This window comes from Watersipora subatra, chromosome 6, assembly GCF_963576615.1.
Source record: "Watersipora subatra chromosome 6, tzWatSuba1.1, whole genome shotgun sequence".
Classification (NCBI taxonomy): domain Eukaryota; kingdom Metazoa; phylum Bryozoa; class Gymnolaemata; order Cheilostomatida; family Watersiporidae; genus Watersipora; species Watersipora subatra.
In genome coordinates, this window is record NC_088713.1 from 34133907 (window position 1) to 34155544 (window position 21638).

Sequence of the window (21638 nt, forward strand, 5' to 3'; positions counted from 1 at the left end):
TCATCACAGACTTTAACTATACTCTATAGACATGTTCATCACAGACTTTAACTATTCTCCATAGACATGTTCATCACAGACTTTAACTATACTCTATAGACATGTTCATCACAGACTTTAACTATTCTCCATAGACATGTTCATCACAGACATAAACTATTCTCTATAGACATGTTCATCACAGACTTTAACTATACTCTATAGACATGTTCATCACAGACTTTAACTATACTCTATAGACATGTTCATCACAGACTTTAACTATTCTCCATAGACATGTTCATCACAGACTTTAACTATACTCTATAGACATGTTCATCACAGACTTTAACTATTCTCCATAGACATGTTCATCACAGACTTTAACTATACTCTATAGACATGTTCATCACAGACTTTAACTATACTCTATAGACATGTTCATCACAGACTTTAACTATTCTCCATAGACATGTTCATCACAGACTTTAACTATACTCTATAGACATGTTCATCACAGACTTTAACTATTCTCCATAGACATGTTCATCACAGACTTTAACTATACTCTATAGACATGTTCATCACAGACTTTAACTATTCTCCATAGACATGTTCATCACAGACATAAACTATTCTCTATAGACATGTTCATCACAGACCTAAACTATTCTCTATAGACATGTTCATCACAGACATAAACTATTTTCTATAGACATGTTCATCACAGACTTTAACTATTCTCATAAAGTTGTGTAAAGCAAAAAAAGCAAAAGTTATCTCATATAAACTCACTGCTCTAGCTTTCCGCTCTGCAATTGCTTTTAATCTAGCCTCTTTCTTTAGCTTTTTCTCCAGAGCTTTTGCTTCTCTTTCCTCTTCCTCTCTGCAAGTGCATACCGACAAGCTATGGCATTTAGGCTATGTCACTGTATAGCTAATATCAACAGCAAAACATTATTCTAGCCGCTGTATACAACTAGTTGAGGAAGCATTAGTTCAATATTATAATTTCTAAACACATAAATATAGTGTACAGAAATACCTCAACATACGAGTGTCCCAATATATGCCAAGTTTGCGATTCGGAACAAAATGATTTGAGATGAGAGTGAATTGACATACAAACTCAGTTCCGGAATGCATTAAGCTTGTATCTCAAGGTATTACTGCATTCAATGATTACAAACAATTTTTAATGAAGCATTGCCCTTAAACTTATACGTAACGTTTATTACGTTATATAAAATATAATGTTATATGTTAAAGTGAATATAAACACATAATTTTAACATTGTTTTATATGATTGGTAATGCATCATACTATGTTAATTGAATGAGAAAACAAAATTTTAGCAGATATTTCCACTAGTTTAGCAAGTTCAAAGTTGAAAATATATTTTGGTGCATTTACGTCGGACCATCATTGAATCCTAATAAAGCCATTTCCGGTAAAGATTTCTTTACTTTTTCGTTAGCAATTCAACGAATTTTATTTTCTTTTAACTACAGTCAGTTAATTATGATGGGTAGATGTCTCTTTGCTAGTTGTGAATCTGACAGTAGAAGTCGTAGCATAACCTTTTTTTAGAGTTTTTGTCTCTCAGTCGCCAAATTTAGCGAAACTATGGCTGTTTAAGGCAAAGCGTGCCGACTTAACTTTTCGCTAGTGCGGCCGTGTGCAGTAGGCACTTTCATAAGAGCCAGCTTTATTCGGAGCAATTTGGGACAACTATACAAGATTAAAGGTGGGAGAGGTTCCATTCCCTAATGGTGTTATACCATACAGCAAGAAAGCATCGTCTAACAGGAAAACTTCAACCGTAAGTAATTCATGAAGAATTTTAAAGAAATATTAATAACAAATATAGTTATTTTACAATACAAATTAATAAATATAATAAGTCAAAATATGTAGTACTGTACATTAGTACAAAGAAATGATTTGATATGACTGGGTGACAATGAGACTCAGGCTGAGTTACTCAGGCTGAGTTGCATAGGCTACGTTTGATGTTAACCTGATTCACTTGAATTAACGTGGTTAACCGAGTAAATGTTAGTAAGGGAATTTAAATTTTCTGTTCGGTCTGAATTGTCAGAAATGCTCTAATTGTTCATAAAATGTACATGTATGACTGATATTATCACAAAATTTGGATTCCATTATTATTTATGATTCATGCTACCTTTACTAATATGGGCTTTACAGATCACTTGAAGCGATTAGCCCGCATGATTATATTTGTAATATTTGCGTTGTTTTGTAATGTTGTTTCATCAAAAGAAAACCTAATTTTTACAATCTAATTATATAATAAATTGTAGATTTAAATTAGGCCTCAGTTTGTTATTGTTTGTGTTGGCATTTATTTTTTCCTCTATACTTTTAGCAATCATCCCATGCAAGTATACAAACCAAGTCGCTAATATTCACAGGAGCTTTCCAGGACACAACAAGTTCATCCAGTGCTTTCATGAACCAATTGATCCGTGAGTGATGAAAAAATATATTATTTATACCCAATGTTGGCATGAAAGCTGTATGCTGAATCTAATAATATATTCAGAAATATCAAAGCACAGGGAGATGTGTAATATAATATTTTATATATCACTTAGAATGCCTTTGGTTTGTGATATAAGAATATGTAGTCATTTGTTGCATAATAGTAAACAGAAATTGTACAAATGGTTAAATATTCTGCATCTGGTTGACATTTGAATAAACAAAAACTTTGCAGATTTATAATATTTTGAAAAATAACAACGAATAATTTGATGTTGACAGAGAAATGGAAAGAAAGGTGAAATGGTTAATTCCAGCAAGTGTAGGGCACAAAGTCCTTTGTGATTCGTTAGGACAAGCGAGACTGCAAAAACACATTGCATGTGTTGAACCATGGTCAACGCACGGGTGCTTTAGAAAACCTCCACAGCCTCATTAGACAACCTCAACAGCCTCATTAGAAAACCTCCACAGCCTCATTAGAAAACCTCCACAGCCTGTGAAACATTCTGTAATTACCATGATGGTGTAATATACAAATATTTGAATTGCAGGACAGAGCAGCTCCACTTTCAAAAAATCTTATAAAACCAGATGGTAACACAGCGAAAGAAATGCAAAGGTCAAGATTTACATAAAAGTTAAACTCAATCCCTAGTTTTATGTGAAATATGTTTTGATGAAGTTAATATAACAGGCTATTCAAATTATAAATATTATGCAGTTCTTTGTATAACACGATTTAGATTCATGTAACGTAACTTGTTAAATGTGGTGTTTTTATGTCATGGCGCAAGTCAAATAATTGAAATATAATTATTTCTCAAACCATACATTATTCACTTATTCACTGTACAAGTCATGAAGATCTGCTAAGTAACGTTGCTGTCAGATTCAGTTAAAAGATTTATAAAAACCATATTTTGCTCAACTGAACTTACATTAATTTCCTTCATCCATAATAAAAAGCTCCACTTCATCTGCGTCATTCTGATCTTCATCTTCCGATTCCACATTTTTGAAGCCTAAATAACTCCCATTTGGATCAGGCCACATTGTGCGAATATAGGCAACAACGCATGAAGGAATATCTTTCCGGTTTCTTCTTCCAAGGTATCCAAGGTACCCGTAGACAAAATCTATATAGTTTCTATAAGCATGGTATCTGTAGTTTAAATTAGTCATGTTAGTAAACAGAAGAGCATCCCCTCTGAAGCCAAGATACCTTTGATGCTTGAACCATGAGAGTTGTATGGCAACTTTCCCCAATACCTGATGTATTAGTAAATTAGACTGCAGGATGCAACTATTTATACCGGGAATATACTGATCATCCTGAAAGTTTGTATTAGCCAAATTTTCAGTGTAGCAACATACTTTTTCAATAGCCGTCGGCAAGTCAGAACAATTGCAACACCTGCAAAATTTATCTGGAGTTGGTAAGACGCCAGTGGAGGTAGTTGTAGGCGAAGCAATTGTAGTTGAAGCAGTGGTAGTAATAGTAGTGCTCGTGGTCGTTGCTATACTAATCGTTGTTGAACATGTTGATGATGAATCTGACTGTCTGTTTCGCTTGCGCTCATTGAATAGTTCACCACTGATATATTTATATCTTTGCCCATCTTCAATTTCGTCATCAATTGGGTAGCTTCTATAAGGAGTGGTTGTTTTAGCTGTGAGTTTTAGTCATTGTATTGTGAACGTAATAGAACAACGACAAAAATATATTTAAGTGGAAATATTTTAGTGATATGTGTATTAACAACAACGGTCAAAGACGGGTTCTAAATGTGCACTTGTTTCCGGATTGTCACAATTGCGGGAGACGTGCGATGTCCCTCACATTAGATCACGATTCAAGTCAAACGCTACATGTCTCGTGATTGGATGAATGATTAGGATTCAGTGTTCCCAGTGGAGAGTCCGTTTCACACTCATTTTCGCAATGGCGTTATCTATCCGATTTTTGTAAAATATGCGATTGAAAAGAGATTCTGTACTTAGTTATATGTGTATGCACAGGCATTTTTTGTTTTGAAAATATTATTCTGAATATTTATCTGCTGTGAGAAATACTTTATATTTTGCTAAACGCAGTAAATTACACATAACAAATAGGGTAAAAGTTGGCCTTCATCAGCAAATTGTGTTTACTTTCCCTTTAAATCTATACGTTATGCGACAGACAAAACATGATGCTAGTCTCCATTCTGACATACGCCCCAACGCCTCAACAACGTCTCAACATTTTGACATCCTGACATACACCCCATACGCCAAACAAGATAAACTGATGTACAACAAGATGCATGATTAATTAGTAGAAACGAACCTTCTGCGTCTCTCTGCTTCCTGTCTTTCTAGCTGCTCCCTTAGCAGCCGCTCCTCCTCTTCCTACAATAAGAGAAAGATAATTCAGAGATGATTTTCCTGGTTCATGAAGTGCACAAATTAAAGTTAATATTATAACTATAATATATTATTATGTAATATATTACTTAACGGCACATTTTTACATCATGTTTTTCAAGTATAATATATTTACTTGAGAACATACTATACTATATAGCATATTATGCTATATAGCATAATATGTGCAACATCATAAAAGATGAACTGGAATGAATAATATAGACTGTAACTTGGAAGATGTACTTTAGGATGTACCAAACTCCTGGAGGGTGAGCTGACAAACCTGACATACCCGCGCTATCAATATGGTTCAGAGCAATGTGTTTTAACCTTTTCGAGTCAAGGCACATTTTGTACTTTGGAAAAATTTTGTGGCACACCACTAACCAAAACTGTTATAAAATAACACTCTGAACAGTATATTTAATCACAATATAATTTCTCAATTTATTTATACTCAGTGTGAAACCTGGGCCTGTTTAGACAAACACAAAGCCGATATCCCGGCAGGAATAAAAGAAAGACACACACACAAAGCTCTTCTTCAACAGCTCTCAGTCTCTCTTTGTTTTTAGTTTTTAAACAAGTTAGGGTTAAAAAGCTCAGCTCACACAGACATGTGGTGGAAAATGGGAGCAGTGTGAGAACAGCTTTTTTGGCCAGAATTGGAACTCCTTGGAAGCAGTCAACTAAAAACTTCAAAAGATTATCAGGAAATTTTAGTTTTAAACCTTGATCCTGTTTCAGTTTAGTTTCCTTTTGCTCTTGTAAAGTCCTTCCCAACCACTGAGCTGTACGGGTCCCTAACCCAGTCAAAGTATTCAGTGGAGGCTGAAGAGAAATAAAATGACAACTTCTGTTCGAGACTTTTCAGATGTTTACATATTACCTCACACAGTGCAGCAGTGGGACTTTGCCGTTTCTCTGTGAGTGAAAACATTGCCAGGTTGGCACGTAGCATATGTGTCATGATCACAGAAACCATGGTTAAGTCGGGATTATAAGATTTAGAGGTATCTACACTTGCAGAGGGAGAAATTTCTCACAGCCATTTTGCAAAAAAAAACTTTGATTTTAGCTTAATTACAGCAGATTTTATGACCAATAAATTGAATGCACATTTACCATTAGTGCGAAAACATAGTTCTGAGAAAACTGGTGTTAAAGTTTGAGAAACGAAAACCAATGCACAATTTTGTTTACATTTCAAAATGTCGTAGCAACCAATATTAAGAGGTTGTGATATTTATCTAGATTACTGTAATTATATTCAAAAAATTATGCTGAATTTAAAAATCTAAGCAGATTTTAGCTGGTTGTCACAGAAATAGCTTTTTATTAATAAAAAAAGACGTATTACCTAATTTTGCAGATATTAAGAACAGCTTGGCAGTATCGCGATATTGGGCACGGCCAAATCATCAACAAAATATTTAGACAAATGACAACAGCAACATATTGCACACCATCAATCACTATATACTTCGATCTTGCAAACTTGAATGATTGTTCTTAAAATTAAATCTGAAAACAATCTTCTAAAATCGAATAATTATTCTTACAATTAAATATTGTAATAAGCTTGTAAGGATTGTTAGGAAAATATCATCGAAATTTCCTTTACTTTCACTGCTTTTGACATCAGTTGGAATACCAAAGTACCCATTATAAGTGTTCAAAATGTCTAAGTTATCTTTAAAATCGGCAAAAAATAAATGATTATATTTATCGGACGCCACTTTTTAGTACTTCCTGTTTAGCATAGTAACGGATTTAAAGGGGTTTTTCCGAGGGTTAAAGACTTCTATTGGCTAAACAGACTTCAGATTCAGAAAGATCACTCTTTGATTGGTCCAGATGCACGTGTTACAAAAATCGTTACCAATATTATAAAATCAGTTAGTGCAACTTCAAAGTCAGATAACTCAACTTTGTTATTTGCGACTTAACCATGGTTTCTGTGACCGCAACCCATATGTTGTTGCCAAAGGTGAACCTTTAAACGGGATCCATTTACTTTATCTGTGCAGGTGTTCATTTCGACTTTGCATCCTTGTGTTCAGTTCGCTCAGGTGATGAAATATACCAGCCAGGTATGCCAGCTTTGTGCACCACTCATCACTTGAAAACAAATTTGAGTAATCAGACTTCTCAGTTGTCAGAAACCTTCCAAGTTCTTCTCGCAGCTCATACTCACAGGCCAGCACCTTACCGCGTGACCACCATCGGACCTCCGTATGGAACAATAAGACCTTATATTCCTCTCCCATTTGCTCACACAGAGATGCAAATATACAGCTTATTAAAGGTCGTGTCTTTACAAAATTCACTAAGGGCACCACATCATCTGTGCAACCGCTTGTGCGGCTTTCCCATGTAAGTCCTCCACGGTTCAGATATTGCAATGTGACCAGAAAAACTTCTTCCCCAGTTTTTTTTCTGGCAGTGCCTTGCAAGATAGGAAGTTTTCTCTAATGGCATCTTCATCCACAAAACACACATTAGCCAAGAGCTGAGAATGTCCACTAATATCTGTAGACGCAGCAACTTGCAACGCAAATTTCCTCCTAATGCGTATCTTTTCCAAAACATGGCTTTCGATGTCTGTAGACATGTCATCAATACGTCTGGCAATTGTGTTATCAGATAATGGTACTTTAGCTATGTCTTTAACAGCGTCGGGGCCGAGCATCTCGTTGGCAATGGCTATACAAGCAGGTAGTATTCGTGTCTCTGCCAGCGTGTGGCTTTTTGGACTTAGCTGTGAGTTCGGCTACTAGGTAACTAGCTTTTAGCGCTCTATCATGTACTTTTGTGGATTTTCTCATAAAGGTTGCTTGTTTCTCTGTATTTACCGCAAGCGAACAAAATAGTCTGTCGGCTTGTTTTGAAGCGATGGGTGTTTCATTTGGAGATGGCGTTTAAGCTTGCTCGGCACCATCGAACCGTTAAATAGCTTCTCACCACACACCAGGCATAATGGAGTAGGGATTGTCTCATCTCCGGTGAAAGTACATCTATACGAAAGATAGCTTTCACTATATTGCCTTGAGCTCACCGTCTTTGCTTTCTTTTTCCCACCAATTATACTAAGGCCTTCATGTGGGTCAGAATCTTGTACAAAGCCCAATTCGGAGTTTGCAATTGTCCTTTTCAAAAAAATTCTCCATGACTGTCACCACGACCTCTCATGTACATCAGTCAGTCAGCTGTGTGTTGCGACACAGATGAAAATTACCGTAAAACCTGTATTTGAAGGCCACTTTTATTTGAAGGCCACCTATATTTGCGCGACACTTTGACATTCATCACGCTAGTTAGTAATCAGAGGTACCCAACTAGGCATATTGTACTAAACGGCCACTCCCTTTCGGTTAACTTTGAGTTTTGTGGACCAATGCATTGACCACGCATCAAACACGTGAATAGATGCACCTGGATCAGGGTGCCTGGATATTTAGCAGCCATAAATTATATACTAAATTAATCCTTACTTTGTTATGGTTTTATATATGTAAACTAAACAGTTGCCAAATTATGTTTTTAAATGATTATGTAGGCAAATTCAGAATATTTCATTTTGTTAATGGTTGAAGATAACCATCTGTACAGATATTAGCCCAAACACGGCTCTTTGCTTATTTGCTGTAGGTGCATCAGCTATAGCTATTATTTTAGCATTGTGCCCACGCGTTACGGTGCAGCTGTTAAGAAATGTTTTGGATTTAAGTATATGGAACACTTTGCTTCTTCGTCTTTTGTTCCTTAGGGCTCATTTGTTTTGCATCACGATATCGACTATAGTTTATCTCCAACTTAAATTTTGGCAATTTTACGTTTTCGGCCATTTGATTATATTATACGTCATTAAAATGTTATTATATATATATATATAAATCTCAAAGTTTATCGTTCATCTGTCCAGTAATAGCAATAAAGTTCTAGTAATGAAACTTTTTATACTGCATTTCAACTCGCGACATTCACACAGGAAGGAAAAAAATAAAAGCAAGAGTCTACTAATAAGCGTATTTAACCACATGTCTAAGAAACCACTAGACTAAGGAACCATTAGGCTGAGGAACCATAAGGCTACGGAACCACTAGGCTAAGGAGCCACTAGACTAAGGAACCACTAGACTAAGGAACCACTAGACTAAGGAACCATTAGGCTAAGGAACCACTAGGCTAAGGAACCACTAGATTAAGGAACCACTAGACTAAGGAACCATTAGGCTAAGGAGCCACTAATTCTGATCTCTTCATCAATCCTTATAGCAATTGCAAATGCTAAACACGTACAGTGCGCCCTTAGGTTAGGAAAACTCTATTATACAAATTTTTGCCTTACGACGTGGAACACCTTGTAAAGCAGAAAAATTGTATTGCATGTTCGCACTTGCCGTATAAAATCTTTTTCGCTATACGAATCAACTAAAATTTTTTTCGAAATTCAAATTTGGCAGACGGTGTGCTGAATACGTCGAAATAATAAATATGCCGACATGCTATTCACCAAAGTCCCTCCCATAACGCCTGAAAGGAATATGACGCTCGCTCTCTCTCAGTTTAATTTTATTCGTTATTAGTTATTGTTATTCGTTATTAGTTATGGTGACAACAAAACCAGAAACAGATATGTGATAAAACTTTAGCCGAAGAAAAAGTTGAAGTTTAGTAAAATACTACTAAAACTTAGCTTTAAGTTTGTGTTTACTAAGCTAACTTCATTTAAGTTAAATTCAACGTTTATGTGACACGTTTGGCTCAAAGGAACTTCCTACGGTATGTACTGCGCATAGTACATTGTAATGTTACATTGTATTGCAGATCATAACTACTAAATGTGACCCAGGCTGTCAGATTGTACAATCGTGCTAAAACAACATTTTTGAATTATTCAAAGATTTAAAATCAGCAAATTCTGAGGAATTTAATGCATTTTAAATTTTGTAAATCGGATTATATATGCCCAGGTTATGGAAGATTTAGTAGAGAGGGTCTCGTGGTGAACTAACACTGTTGTTTTGAGTTTAAGCAGGATAAAGTTGACGATTCATGAATCATAAATCATAGTATTTGTTTACAAATCGAAATGCCATAGCAACTGACCACTTAATCTCAACCTATATTGATGAAACCTGGCATTCTACACATTAAAACCCTGAAAAAGGTGATGGTTGTATTTTTATTCAAATTTGATTGACGGTTGACTTCCCAATGGTCATGGTAAGGACAACAATATATGTGGCTAAAAGCTCACTGTCTTGGAGCCACTTATTGTGTAGGCAGCTGTATTTCTAAAGTTCCCTTATTATCACAATCCTCATCATCGCTTTCGCCATGATTTGAAGCAGCTGACTCAGATTCTAAGTAGAAATACTCATCTAAATTGTTAGCATCAACTAGCCGTAAATATTGCGACGGTTCCATTTTGTTTTAGCCTGAAGCGTTAAAAAGAAAATAGCCACATACATGCGTGCACCCACAATTAAAGCCTATACTTATGATTTTGGGTTATGAAAAATCCCATAGCAACCACCGATATAGATAGCGTTAAATGGCAATTCTAGCTTTATGATTGGTTAGGCACAAAAATAAACAAGACCTTGTGAAAGAGCAGGGTTGAATGCACTATAAACCACTGTTTACAAAAATAGTGACGGTGAGTCATGTAATAGCGTAAAACACGCGGAGCGCGCTATTGTGAACAATGCAATTACCGCACGATTGTACATTTTGACTGCCGGGGTCACAAATACTAAAATTACTGCAGGTAACTATAGTTACTGCGGTTAATATATTATTTTGTCACTAACTTTTAATATTTACAGTACGTATATCCAGTTTTTACATTTGTACCTGTATCGAGAAGTACCAATATTGCCCATCAAAACTTTGAATAGAGCGAACTTCTGCTGCAACAATAACCTTTTTATACACACACACTTCTGTGTAGTCATTGTTATCATTAATTCAACATATTCATGGTTTTTATTTTGTCTTCTCAGTTTGTATTAATTTACCAATATCAAATCATGTTCCATTGTAACCATTGTAGTAAAACAAACTATCTAGCCATTACTTGCTAATTACTTTACATTTAAACACTTTTACAGGTGTCTAATTTTTTCTCTTAGTTTATTTGAAAACGCAAAACACTTTTCTCATGATATGAAGTTTACAAGTTGAAATTGTAAATGTAATAACAAAAACAATAATGTTGTATATGTTAACATATACAACATTTACAATATGTATATGTTAACATATACATATAACAATAACTAATTACATTCTGAAAAAACCAAGATTAGGTGGAAGATTGTAAATGGTGAAACCCAGCACTTTATTGGGCTGTGGTCAATACCTACACCCCCAAACAGCTACACTCCCAGATAGATACACCCTTACACAGCTACAACTCCAGGTAGCTACAGCTCCAGATAGTTACATGTACACCCCCAGACACAAATCAGTAGCAGATTTAATAAAATCTGCTACTGATGTTCAGATGTTTTCTTCTCAAAGACAAAAAACTATGTCACAGTTTTTGTTTTTCTCAGCATATTACATACACTCCTTTTTTAAAATGGCTGACAAAAGTGACAGTGATGTAAAAAAATTAAAAAATATTATATAAAAATAAAATTTCACAAATTAAAAAAATGTTATTAGGCCTACATTTGTAAAATTGTGGACTTTTTATGGGAAGTTGGGTGCAATAATCTTGAACTGTTCCTTGTCACTTCGCTTAAAATGTACCAATATTCCACCCACTGCGATGCTTTGCTAGTACTTGCAATATTCCACCCACTGCGATGCTTTGCTAGTACTTGCAATATTCCACCCACTGCTACGCTTTGCTAGTACTTGCAATATTCCACCCACTGCGATGCTTTGCTAGTACTTGCAATATTCCACCCACTGCTACGCTTTGCTAGTACTTGCAATATTCCACCCACTGCTATGCTTTGCTAGTACTTGCAATATTCCACCCACTGCTATGCTTTGCTAGTACTTGCAATATTCCACCCACTGCTATGCTTTGTTAGTACTTGCAATATTCCACCCACTGCTATGCTTTGCTAGTACTTGCAATATTCCACCCACTGCTACGCTTTGCTAGTACTTGCAATATTCCACCCACTGCTATGCTTTGCTAGTACTTGCAATATTCCACCCACTGCTATGCTTTGTTAGTACTTGCAATATTCCACCCACTGCTATGCTTTGCTAGTACTTCCAATATTCCACCCACTGCGATGCTTTGCTAGTACTTCCAATATTCCACCCACTGCGATGCTACCTTTTGCCTGCTTGCCTTTTGCTTTCAAACTAATACCAATAGTTTTGGTACTATTAAACTCCCACTAAACTAGATTAGACTTTGACAACTAAAAACATCAAAATGATCAAACATATAAGCAGAAAGTTGTGCGGGACTTGTGTGAGAAATTCCTCGAAAATTGAATATTATTTTTATTTGCTTTATTCCATCATTAATATATGAATATATACAAAAGAAATGAAAACTAGACAACGAGCATCTAGAGAAGATGATGATGAGGCCATGTGCGCGATAGCAAAATCTAATATTTAGCACGGACCTAGGGGGCAGGATACAGGCAAAAATTTATTAAACATTATAGTTAAAAAAATTATCCCAATAGCCATGCCCTTAAGCTCATCTTAAAACCCTAACACATTTTGTATACTGCTAATAGAGATAGGCAGAGTGTTCCATAAAACAGCTTCTTGATAAATTGTTCCTTTGTGACCAGCAGCGGAAGATGATTTAGGTAGAGGTAAGTTGAATTTAGAATTGCGAGTGAAATAGTGCTGTGAGAGATGAGAATATGACGAGTAAAAAGATATATGAGCTCTAAGCAAAGTTCGAAATTTAAACAACTGACTAACATTCAAAATGTTGCATTTATGAATGTCAGTCAGCAATGTTGCATGTATGCTTAGCAGAGACTGTAAGCAGAGAATGCAAGTTTTAAGAGTCAGTGTTACATGAACAATGTCTCTGTGATCCTGGCTGGACATGTCTGAGTCCAGTGGCAGTTCATTTCTCAATGACACATGTCCAGTTGCAGAGAACATGGATGACATTCCTGTCACCAGTAACAGCCTTTGTTGGGATTTGAACCTCAACCCTATGATTCGGAGGTCAGGAGGTCAGGAGTACTAGACAACTAGGCCACAGCCACTCTCGATGAACTACAGGGGAAGTAGAAAAACCTCTTGCAACAAAGAAATGGTGAGTATTGGCTCCGTACGAGATACTCTGAGCCAAAGACCCTTCTAGTGAAGTCACCAAAACTGAAGGAATAGTCAATTTGGAAGAAAGAAAGTAGGCGCTACTAGCCAAGACAAAAGTGTTGTTCAAACGATATTACTCGCAACTGCTTATGTATGCTTATGGTCAATTGTATTGATTGTCAACTTATTTCTTTACTAATTAAATAAATACACTCATATGTTGCAAGCAAACCAGGCATTCCTGCATTTCTCTTTAGCAGAGTTTTCTATTTAGCGGTAGGAAATCTACATTTAAATTCTAGGCTATTTTACAGCAACATCTTATAACCGCATCCTCTTCATTTCTCCGCCTAATTTAGCCATAAAGATCCCCTTATCACTACAATATAATGGCATTCTTGTATAGTATTACAAACCCGTTTAAGCCTTTCTCTCTCCGCTCTCTCCGCCTTCTCTCTAGCTTGTTGCTCACGTTTCTCTTTTAGCTTCTGGAGATACTCCTGTTTTCTCCTTTCCTGTTCTTCCTCTGTGAGTAAACAGAAGGTCATAGGGTGCATAAAGGGTGCATAAAGGGTGCTAAAAGGGTGTTAAAATGGTGCATCGTGTTCATCTGGAGTCCGCATGATATCATATTTACATTGTGCTTTTAGGTCTTAAACCAAACCTTAACTTGTTTGCCAAAGTTGGCCTCAAACTTGATAGCCATTGTAAAAGCGGAAGCAAAAATATGTTTACTATAGAAACAGACCTAAAGTAACAGGTCTGTTTCTATAGTAACAGACCTGTCAATAATAAATAAAATCTAAGGGGGAGACAGAACAAATGTCAACGGCAAATGTAAGGGAGGCTATTGGTTGGTTTTTATTGCATGGAATACCCACAAAAAATTCTGACAAGTCAACTTATAGACAGCATTATAGACAAGTGCATTTTTCACTTCATAAATATTTTGAGCTGACGCATGAAACAGGCCTCTTTGGATAGTAGTATTTTGGATCTCCAAAATAGAAGCGTCAAAAAACATACACATTAAGAGGACCGCCATAGACTGTTCCACCTTACCATATCAGCCCCAGAACGAATTAATGCTGTATCCCAAGGATTTACTGTACCATCACCTATTACTAAACACCTTGTACTACATACGACCAGCTTGTACTACATACGACCACCTTGTACTACATACGACCACCTTGTACTACATATTACCAGCTTGTACCACATACTACCATCTTGTACTACATACTACCACCTTGTACTATATACTACCACCTTGTACTACATACTACCACCTTGTACTACATACTACCACCTTGCACTGCATACTACCACCTTGTACTACATACTACCATCTTGTACTACATATTACCACCTTGTACCACATACTACCAGCTAGTACTACATACTACCACCTTGTACTACATACTACCACCTTGCACTACATATTACCACCTTGTACCACATACTACCACCTTGTACTACATACTACCATCTTGTACTACATACGACCACCTTGTACTACATACTACCACCTTGTACTGCATGCAACCACCTTGTACTACATACTACCGCCTTGTACTACATATTACCACCTTGTACCACATACTACCAGCTTGTACTACATACTACCACCTTGTACTACATACTACCACCTTGCACTACATACTACCACCTTGTACTACATACTACCATCTTGTACTACATACGACCACCTTGTACTACATACTACCACCTTGTACTACATACTACCACCTTGTACTACATACTACCACTTTGTACTACATACTACCACCTTGTACTACATACTACCACCTTGTACTACATACTACCACCTTGTACTACATACTACCATCTTGTACTACATACTACCACCTTGTACTACATACGACCAGCTTGTACTACATACGACCACCTTGTACTGCATGCAACCACCTTGTACTACATACTACCACCTTGTACTACATACTACCATCTTGTACCACATGCTACCAGCTTGTACTACATACTACCACTTTGTACTACATACTACCACCTTGTACTACATACTACCACATTGTACTACATACTACCACTTAATACTACATACTACCACCTTGTACTACATACTACCACATTGTACTACATACGACTAGCTTATACTACTTACTAGCTAGTACTATAAACTACTGTTTACTACTACCGACTACTTCCTATGACTAGCTATTTAGGTAACTGACCAAACTCTCGTTCCATTCTGTCTAGCTCCTCTTCCTCAGCCTTCAATCTTGCTTCTTCTGCCTCCCAATATTTCTTCTGCTTCTCAGCCTTCGTAGGAGCGCCTGGATGCACAAACATATTAGTGTTCGTCAAATAGTAGTAACAAGTGAGTACTTGTGTACTTGCAGGGTTTAACCCAGTTGATGCTGCACATCACAATTTTAATGTTACTGTAGTAAGATGCTTACGGCCAGCCAGTACATACAACGAAACCAATGAAAAGACAGTTTATGGACTGTATGAATAACATGGTTAACTTACAGAAGACAAACACAACAATGTGAAATCATCACCACAACCCAGCAGTAATACAATTGTCATAAGTTATTGTCATATCTGGCTTGAAAAAATAACTTATCTCATTTACCATTTATGATCTAAAACACTTGATTTGCAAACAACAGATTGGCGGTTCAATTTCCACAAAGGCAAATAGGTGGTAACAGGAATACCGTCTAACCTTAAATTCCTCTCTGCAACTGAACATGTCTCTAGTGATCAAGGTTCCCTTGCCACTAGACTGAGACATGTCCAGTTAAATCACAGTCAATGTTTGTACAATATGGTTCTTTAGAAAAACACACACAGCCTCTACTTGCAGTAAGATAAGCAGACACAATACTTGATCTTCAAGGGATCGATCACAGAGTGCTACCATAAATTGGCAGACAAACCAATAAGTTTAAAACAATTTGATTTTAAAAAATGCAACTGCGATAAAGACCTAAACGTTTTGCACAAACCGGTCATAAAACACACAACTGAATTTAAGTGATGGGCTTTATCTAGTGAAATAATTTTTAACCATTCAATATGCTTGCAGAGGTCTGTGACAAATATACTTGCAGAGGTCAGTGACACCTATGCTTGCAGAAGTCTGTGACAAATATGCTTGCAGAAGTCTGTGACAAATATGCTTGCAGAGGTCTGGGACAAATATGCTTGCAGAGGTCTGTGACAAATATGCTTGCAGAGGTCTGTGACAAATATACTTGCAGAGGTCAGTGACACCTATGCTTGCAGAAGTCTGTGACAAATATGCTTGCAGAGGTCTGTGACAAATATACTTGCAGAGGTCTGTGACAAATATGAACTACTGTCGCTATGGACACCCACCATAATTCTGTTGGCATTTCAAATGCTAAACAAATAAGTGATTCAAAAAGTTACTAGCATGTCAAGTGAAGCAATGAATGCATATGAAATCCCCTTACATTTTCTATATAATAAGAATATGAGCGCCAAAAGGACAAGGAGGCCTGCGAGTGCTGAAATGGCGATCGTAGCCTCTGGTATCACATTGATTTGTATGGCTGGTGCGGTGGGTGGCGGAGTAGGCTCCCCAAATGGTACACACACTCCAGATTCAGAGCAAGTGGCCCAACCTCTACATTCCAAATTCTAAAACAGTGGGGTGTGTGAGCCTGCATAGACACCATCTTATATCTTTATAAATACTATCTTTATTCTTATAACTAGAAATTCCCCTGTCATACAGCCCACGACCAAAGTGATATTGGAAAAAAGAAATGGTACTGATGGTTGAGAAATGCAATATTATCAGTCCAATGGCACTGCAGTGCAATGGGACAACTGCAATGGTAGCTGTAATGTACAGGGTGTGGGCATTATTATATACAACAAAAACCAATAATGAAAGGAAAAGATTATATATATGTTTATATCTCTCCCCTTGCAATAGGAGAAATGCAATATTGGCCAATATTAGAAGTAAAATGCACTTATATTATTAGAATAACCAATATTATTAATATAGTAATAATATAAAACCAATGCACAATTTTGTTTACAATTCCAAACGTCATAGCTAACAATATCAAGAAGTTGTGATATTTATATAGATTTTTAGAAAATCTATTTAACAAAACTATTTAGCAAAAATAATAACAGTAGCATACCATCATTGATGTTGTTACTGTGACTATAAGACTTCAATTATAGTCATCCAAACTTATAATTAAATATTGTAATAATCTCATAAGAATCATTAGAAAAAAATATCATCGTCATTTCCTTTACTTTCACTGCTTTGGACGTCAGTTAGAATATCAAAGTACTCAAAAGTTTCCAAAATTTCAGTTACTTTGAAATCGGCAAAAAAAGAAACAATTTCTGTACTTCTACGTTAGTTACAGAAACCTTCGGCAATTCGACAATGCTATAGACTCGTGAAATGGGCACGTTATTTTTTTGTGAAATGCACACGACTTAATGGTTCTATTCTCTGTCGCTCGGTTGCCCGTCCTAATTTTTATAACAGTGAGGCTTAGCAAGTTTTAATAACGGTTTTCGGCCAAATTAATCTGTCTATTTGTTTATAATCTGATCAGATGGGTAAGTGTTAAGATAATACCGACGGTATACAAAGACTTGGTAACATATTTAAATAGGCTTATATGTGTTTTGTATCGTTATTATACTTTAATGACTCTACAAAAAATGGTTAAATTTGTTGATGATATTTCGAAACAAGGTTTTGCGACGTTGTTGATGAATAATTTTCGTAAGTTGTGTGCACATGCATTTATCATAAAAACTCTCAAACATTCGCTCTGCTCGTTTGGTCGTGGGAATACTATCTTTATCACTATAAATACTATCTTTATCCCTATAAATATTATATTTATTCTTATAAATACTATCTTTATTCTTAAAAATACTATCTTTATTCCTATAAATACTATATTTATTCTTATAAATACTATCTTTATTCCTATAAATACTATATTTATTTTTATAAATACTATCTTTATTCCTATAAATACTATATTTATTCTTATAAATACTATCTTTATCCCTATAAATACTATCAACCACCTCACTGTATTGTGAATAATTGTGCACATAGTTACTACACGTGGCAATCTCTAATCTCTCACAGGACTGCCAGTATTAAATGAATTGGATTAATGTACAAGGAGAGATATTAGAAAAGTTAATGATTCGTCTTACCTTGCTACATTTGACAATTAGACATTGCAGATCTCCATCCGCATTCTCAACGACAACAGCTCCTCTCTCACAGGTGCACTTGCCATGGTAACAGAATGCCGTACCACACTTCCTGTAGTAACACGCTTCAGCGCTGTACTTTCTGCAGTCAAGTGAGTCGTCACACTTGGCATCGTCACTATTCACACCAAACGTCGGTATACCCGTGGCAAAGTCAACAGCTGTGAAATGTATCAGACAATGACATTTTTTCTACATTAAAACAAATCAATCAACTTAGTTATCGGGCAAAGAAACGAATGAAACATGGAAAAATTCTGTTCATCTGCCATCCAGAAACTGTAACCCCTTTTAGTTTTGTTTTTCTCCAGACTCTTGCATCTCATCTGCAGACTCATTCAAGCATCTCGCACAAGTCTTGCAGTAATCTCAACCCCGGTTTACTATAAGACTCATTTCAGTCTGATAGGTAAGACAATTCTGGGGCAGCCAACTCCGATGAGCGATTGCTTGAGGCAATTGTCTAAGCTGACAAGAGATTCTGCATGATGTGCTTAATATACTCTAAGTAAACCCTACCAGCTGCGCCAATCCAACCACCATTCAGATTCATAAACTTATCTTTACTAAAACAGGAATAGTGTTCCGAGATGTTAAAGAATTCTCTCATGGGGAGGAATTATAAGAGCAGACTGCGGAACTGCACACGTTACCTACGGCTTATTTAATGTGAAAATACAGGCCCACTACAAGCAATGCTCAATTTGTGATCTTAGAACTTCCGTTTCTGAAATAAATGTGCCATGATCAACTTGATTTAAAACTTGGAAATGCGCCTCTGCATGCATTAAGGACAATTGTATTGTTAATTTATTGTTAATGTATTATTAATGTATTGTTAATTTATTGTTTATTGTTAATGGGCTTGCTGCTATTACATAAAAATTTACTGATTGACATGGACTCCAAGTTGCTAGTAAGTAATACTTCAATATTCCAATCAACATACTAGAGTAAGACTGGAAGTACACATGTACAGTATGTTGATTAGAACATACTGTATTCTATGGACAGAACTTTAGTAAGATGCAATTACTAACTAGAATTTAACAAAATTTCATCTATCCTTTTAACAGAGAAGGTATTTGAAACGCTACAGTATATGTCAAACGATTTATTTGATTGTATTTTCTAACTGCTGCCCTTTTTTGTTTTTTATGATTCTTGGCATAATTTGAAAGCTGACTCGCTCCGAGTATAAGTCAGAGAAGATACTATAATATATTACAAGGCCGGTAGACTTGGGTGAATGCTGTCACCTACCAGTACACTGTGCCTTCTCCCTGCACATCGTGTTTAGACATACCGTGTCCTCCCAGCAATTAGTAGAATTAAGGTCATTAAGGCATTCATTCACATCTGGTACACAGTCACCATCTTGGTAGCACAGGCCTGGTTGACAGATGCATCTACCTGTCATACAAGTGAAAACCACTAGCGAGTGACTCTGAGACACCCAGTAACAAATCTATTGGAGAACAATATTAGATATCGAACTTTGACTAATCATTGCTATATTTTTAATATAATTAAAAGCATGTCTGTGAGGTAGGAAAAAGAGAGTTAGGAGAACGGAACGAGAATCCAACCTAAATACCCTGATTCTTAGTCAAGCAAACTAACATCTGCCCCACTCAACCACCTTCCCACATCTTGGAATAACTGTGTACATGGTTATTATACAGGATGATCTCTCACGCCGCACAAGACTGCTTGGGAACTGATAAGTATAGATTTTGTAGGAGATTCTTGCAAAAATGTAGAGTACTAATGTGGTTTCTTATATTTTTCTATTTCGTTGACCAACAAAAACAGTAGGAAACGTTGGTAGTAGGAACCGTTGTTAGTAGGAAACGTTGTTAGTAAAGACCGTTTTTAGTAAGGACAGTTGTTGCTATTTTAAATGATGATAATAGAAAAGGTAACAAACAATACAATGTATAATAGACTGTTACAGTTTTAACATTAGTTTAATAAACAGTTCATATAGAGTTTATGATTTTCAGAGATGTATTTGAAGCAGCATTTGAAAATTTTGACGATGTTTGAAGATGACAGGCTTGAAAGACAGTCTCATTAACGTAAGTGTTGAGGTAGTCTGTCACATGGTGGTTAGACCATAAATAGTCAATTTTATACCAGTGAAGTTTGTGGTTGAAAGTCTTGAAGTAGTCATTCGGGTGTCTGTTTTGAGACAATCAGACACAATGTAATCAGTATACAAACTCTGGTTTATTAAAGAAAGTCAGTATACAAACTCTGGTTTATTAAAGGAAGTCAGTATACAAACTCTGGTTTATCAAAGGAAGTCAGTGTACAAACTCTGGTTTATTAAAGGAAGTCAGTGTACAAACTCTAGTTTATTAAAGGAAGTCAGTATACAAACTCTAGTTTATTAAAGGAAGTCAGTATACGAACTCTGGTTTATCAAAGGAAGTCAGTGTACAAACTCTGGTTTATTAAAGGAAGTCAGTGTACAAACTCTGGTTTATTAAAGGAAGTCAGTGTACAAACTCTGGTTTATTAAAGGAAGTCAGTATATAAACTCTGCTTTATCAAAGGTAGTTATATATATGAGCAATCTTTATTGCGGTCAATTGTCTTATTTTTCAACATGTTTTCTACAGGTACCACGGCAAGTAAACTAACTAAAAACAATGTACAAAAAACTAATGAATATTCTAACTAATATAATCATGCTGGAATTGAAAGCCTAAAATATGTGAAAAGCAAGCTTGAGGATTGATATGGATATTATTTAAACAAAAAGTAGACAAATAAAAGCTCTGTGAAAATAGTTATCCGTATCTATGACAACCAAGTTTTAGTTATGAAAACAACATAAAATATAAAAATGTTAAAACATGTCAGGCTAGATGGTGAATGGTCTTATCGGTCAGAGGATAGTAGGTGTAGTTTGTGTTTTGTTTTCAAAGATTGAAGAAGGAGAGTTCTTAAAGAGTGCAGAGGTTATTAAATGAATTTAGTAGGTTACTGTTGAGTTTGTTGTGGTTTATGGTAATTTAAATCTGGTCCTGGTTTTGTGATCATGGTTTACGGTTTGAAAGCTATAGCTGAGATATTCAGGGCAGTTATCGTGGAGTATTGAATGAGCAGTGAGGCAGGTAAAGTACTGTGATAGCTTAGGTAAGGGAAGAACACCAGTAGTGCTTGTTATTAA

At 36.0% G+C, this 21638-nt stretch overlaps 1 protein-coding gene across 1 annotated transcript in view; it reads right to left on the reverse strand.

Moving 5' to 3' along the window:
* The window catches only part of LOC137398210 (uncharacterized), a 47011-nt gene that overhangs the window by 5945 nt on the left and 19428 nt on the right, over positions 1-21638 (reverse strand). The window contains exons 8-14 of the mRNA XM_068084317.1: positions 19721-19870; positions 18398-18618; positions 16639-16825; positions 15385-15486; positions 13585-13694; positions 4821-4882; positions 775-865 (exon numbers count right to left, since the gene is read on the reverse strand). Of these exons, the coding sequence (XP_067940418.1) occupies positions 775-865; positions 4821-4882; positions 13585-13694; positions 15385-15486; positions 16639-16825; positions 18398-18618; positions 19721-19870 (923 nt within the window). The remainder of the gene's footprint in view (positions 1-774; positions 866-4820; positions 4883-13584; positions 13695-15384; positions 15487-16638; positions 16826-18397; positions 18619-19720; positions 19871-21638) is intronic.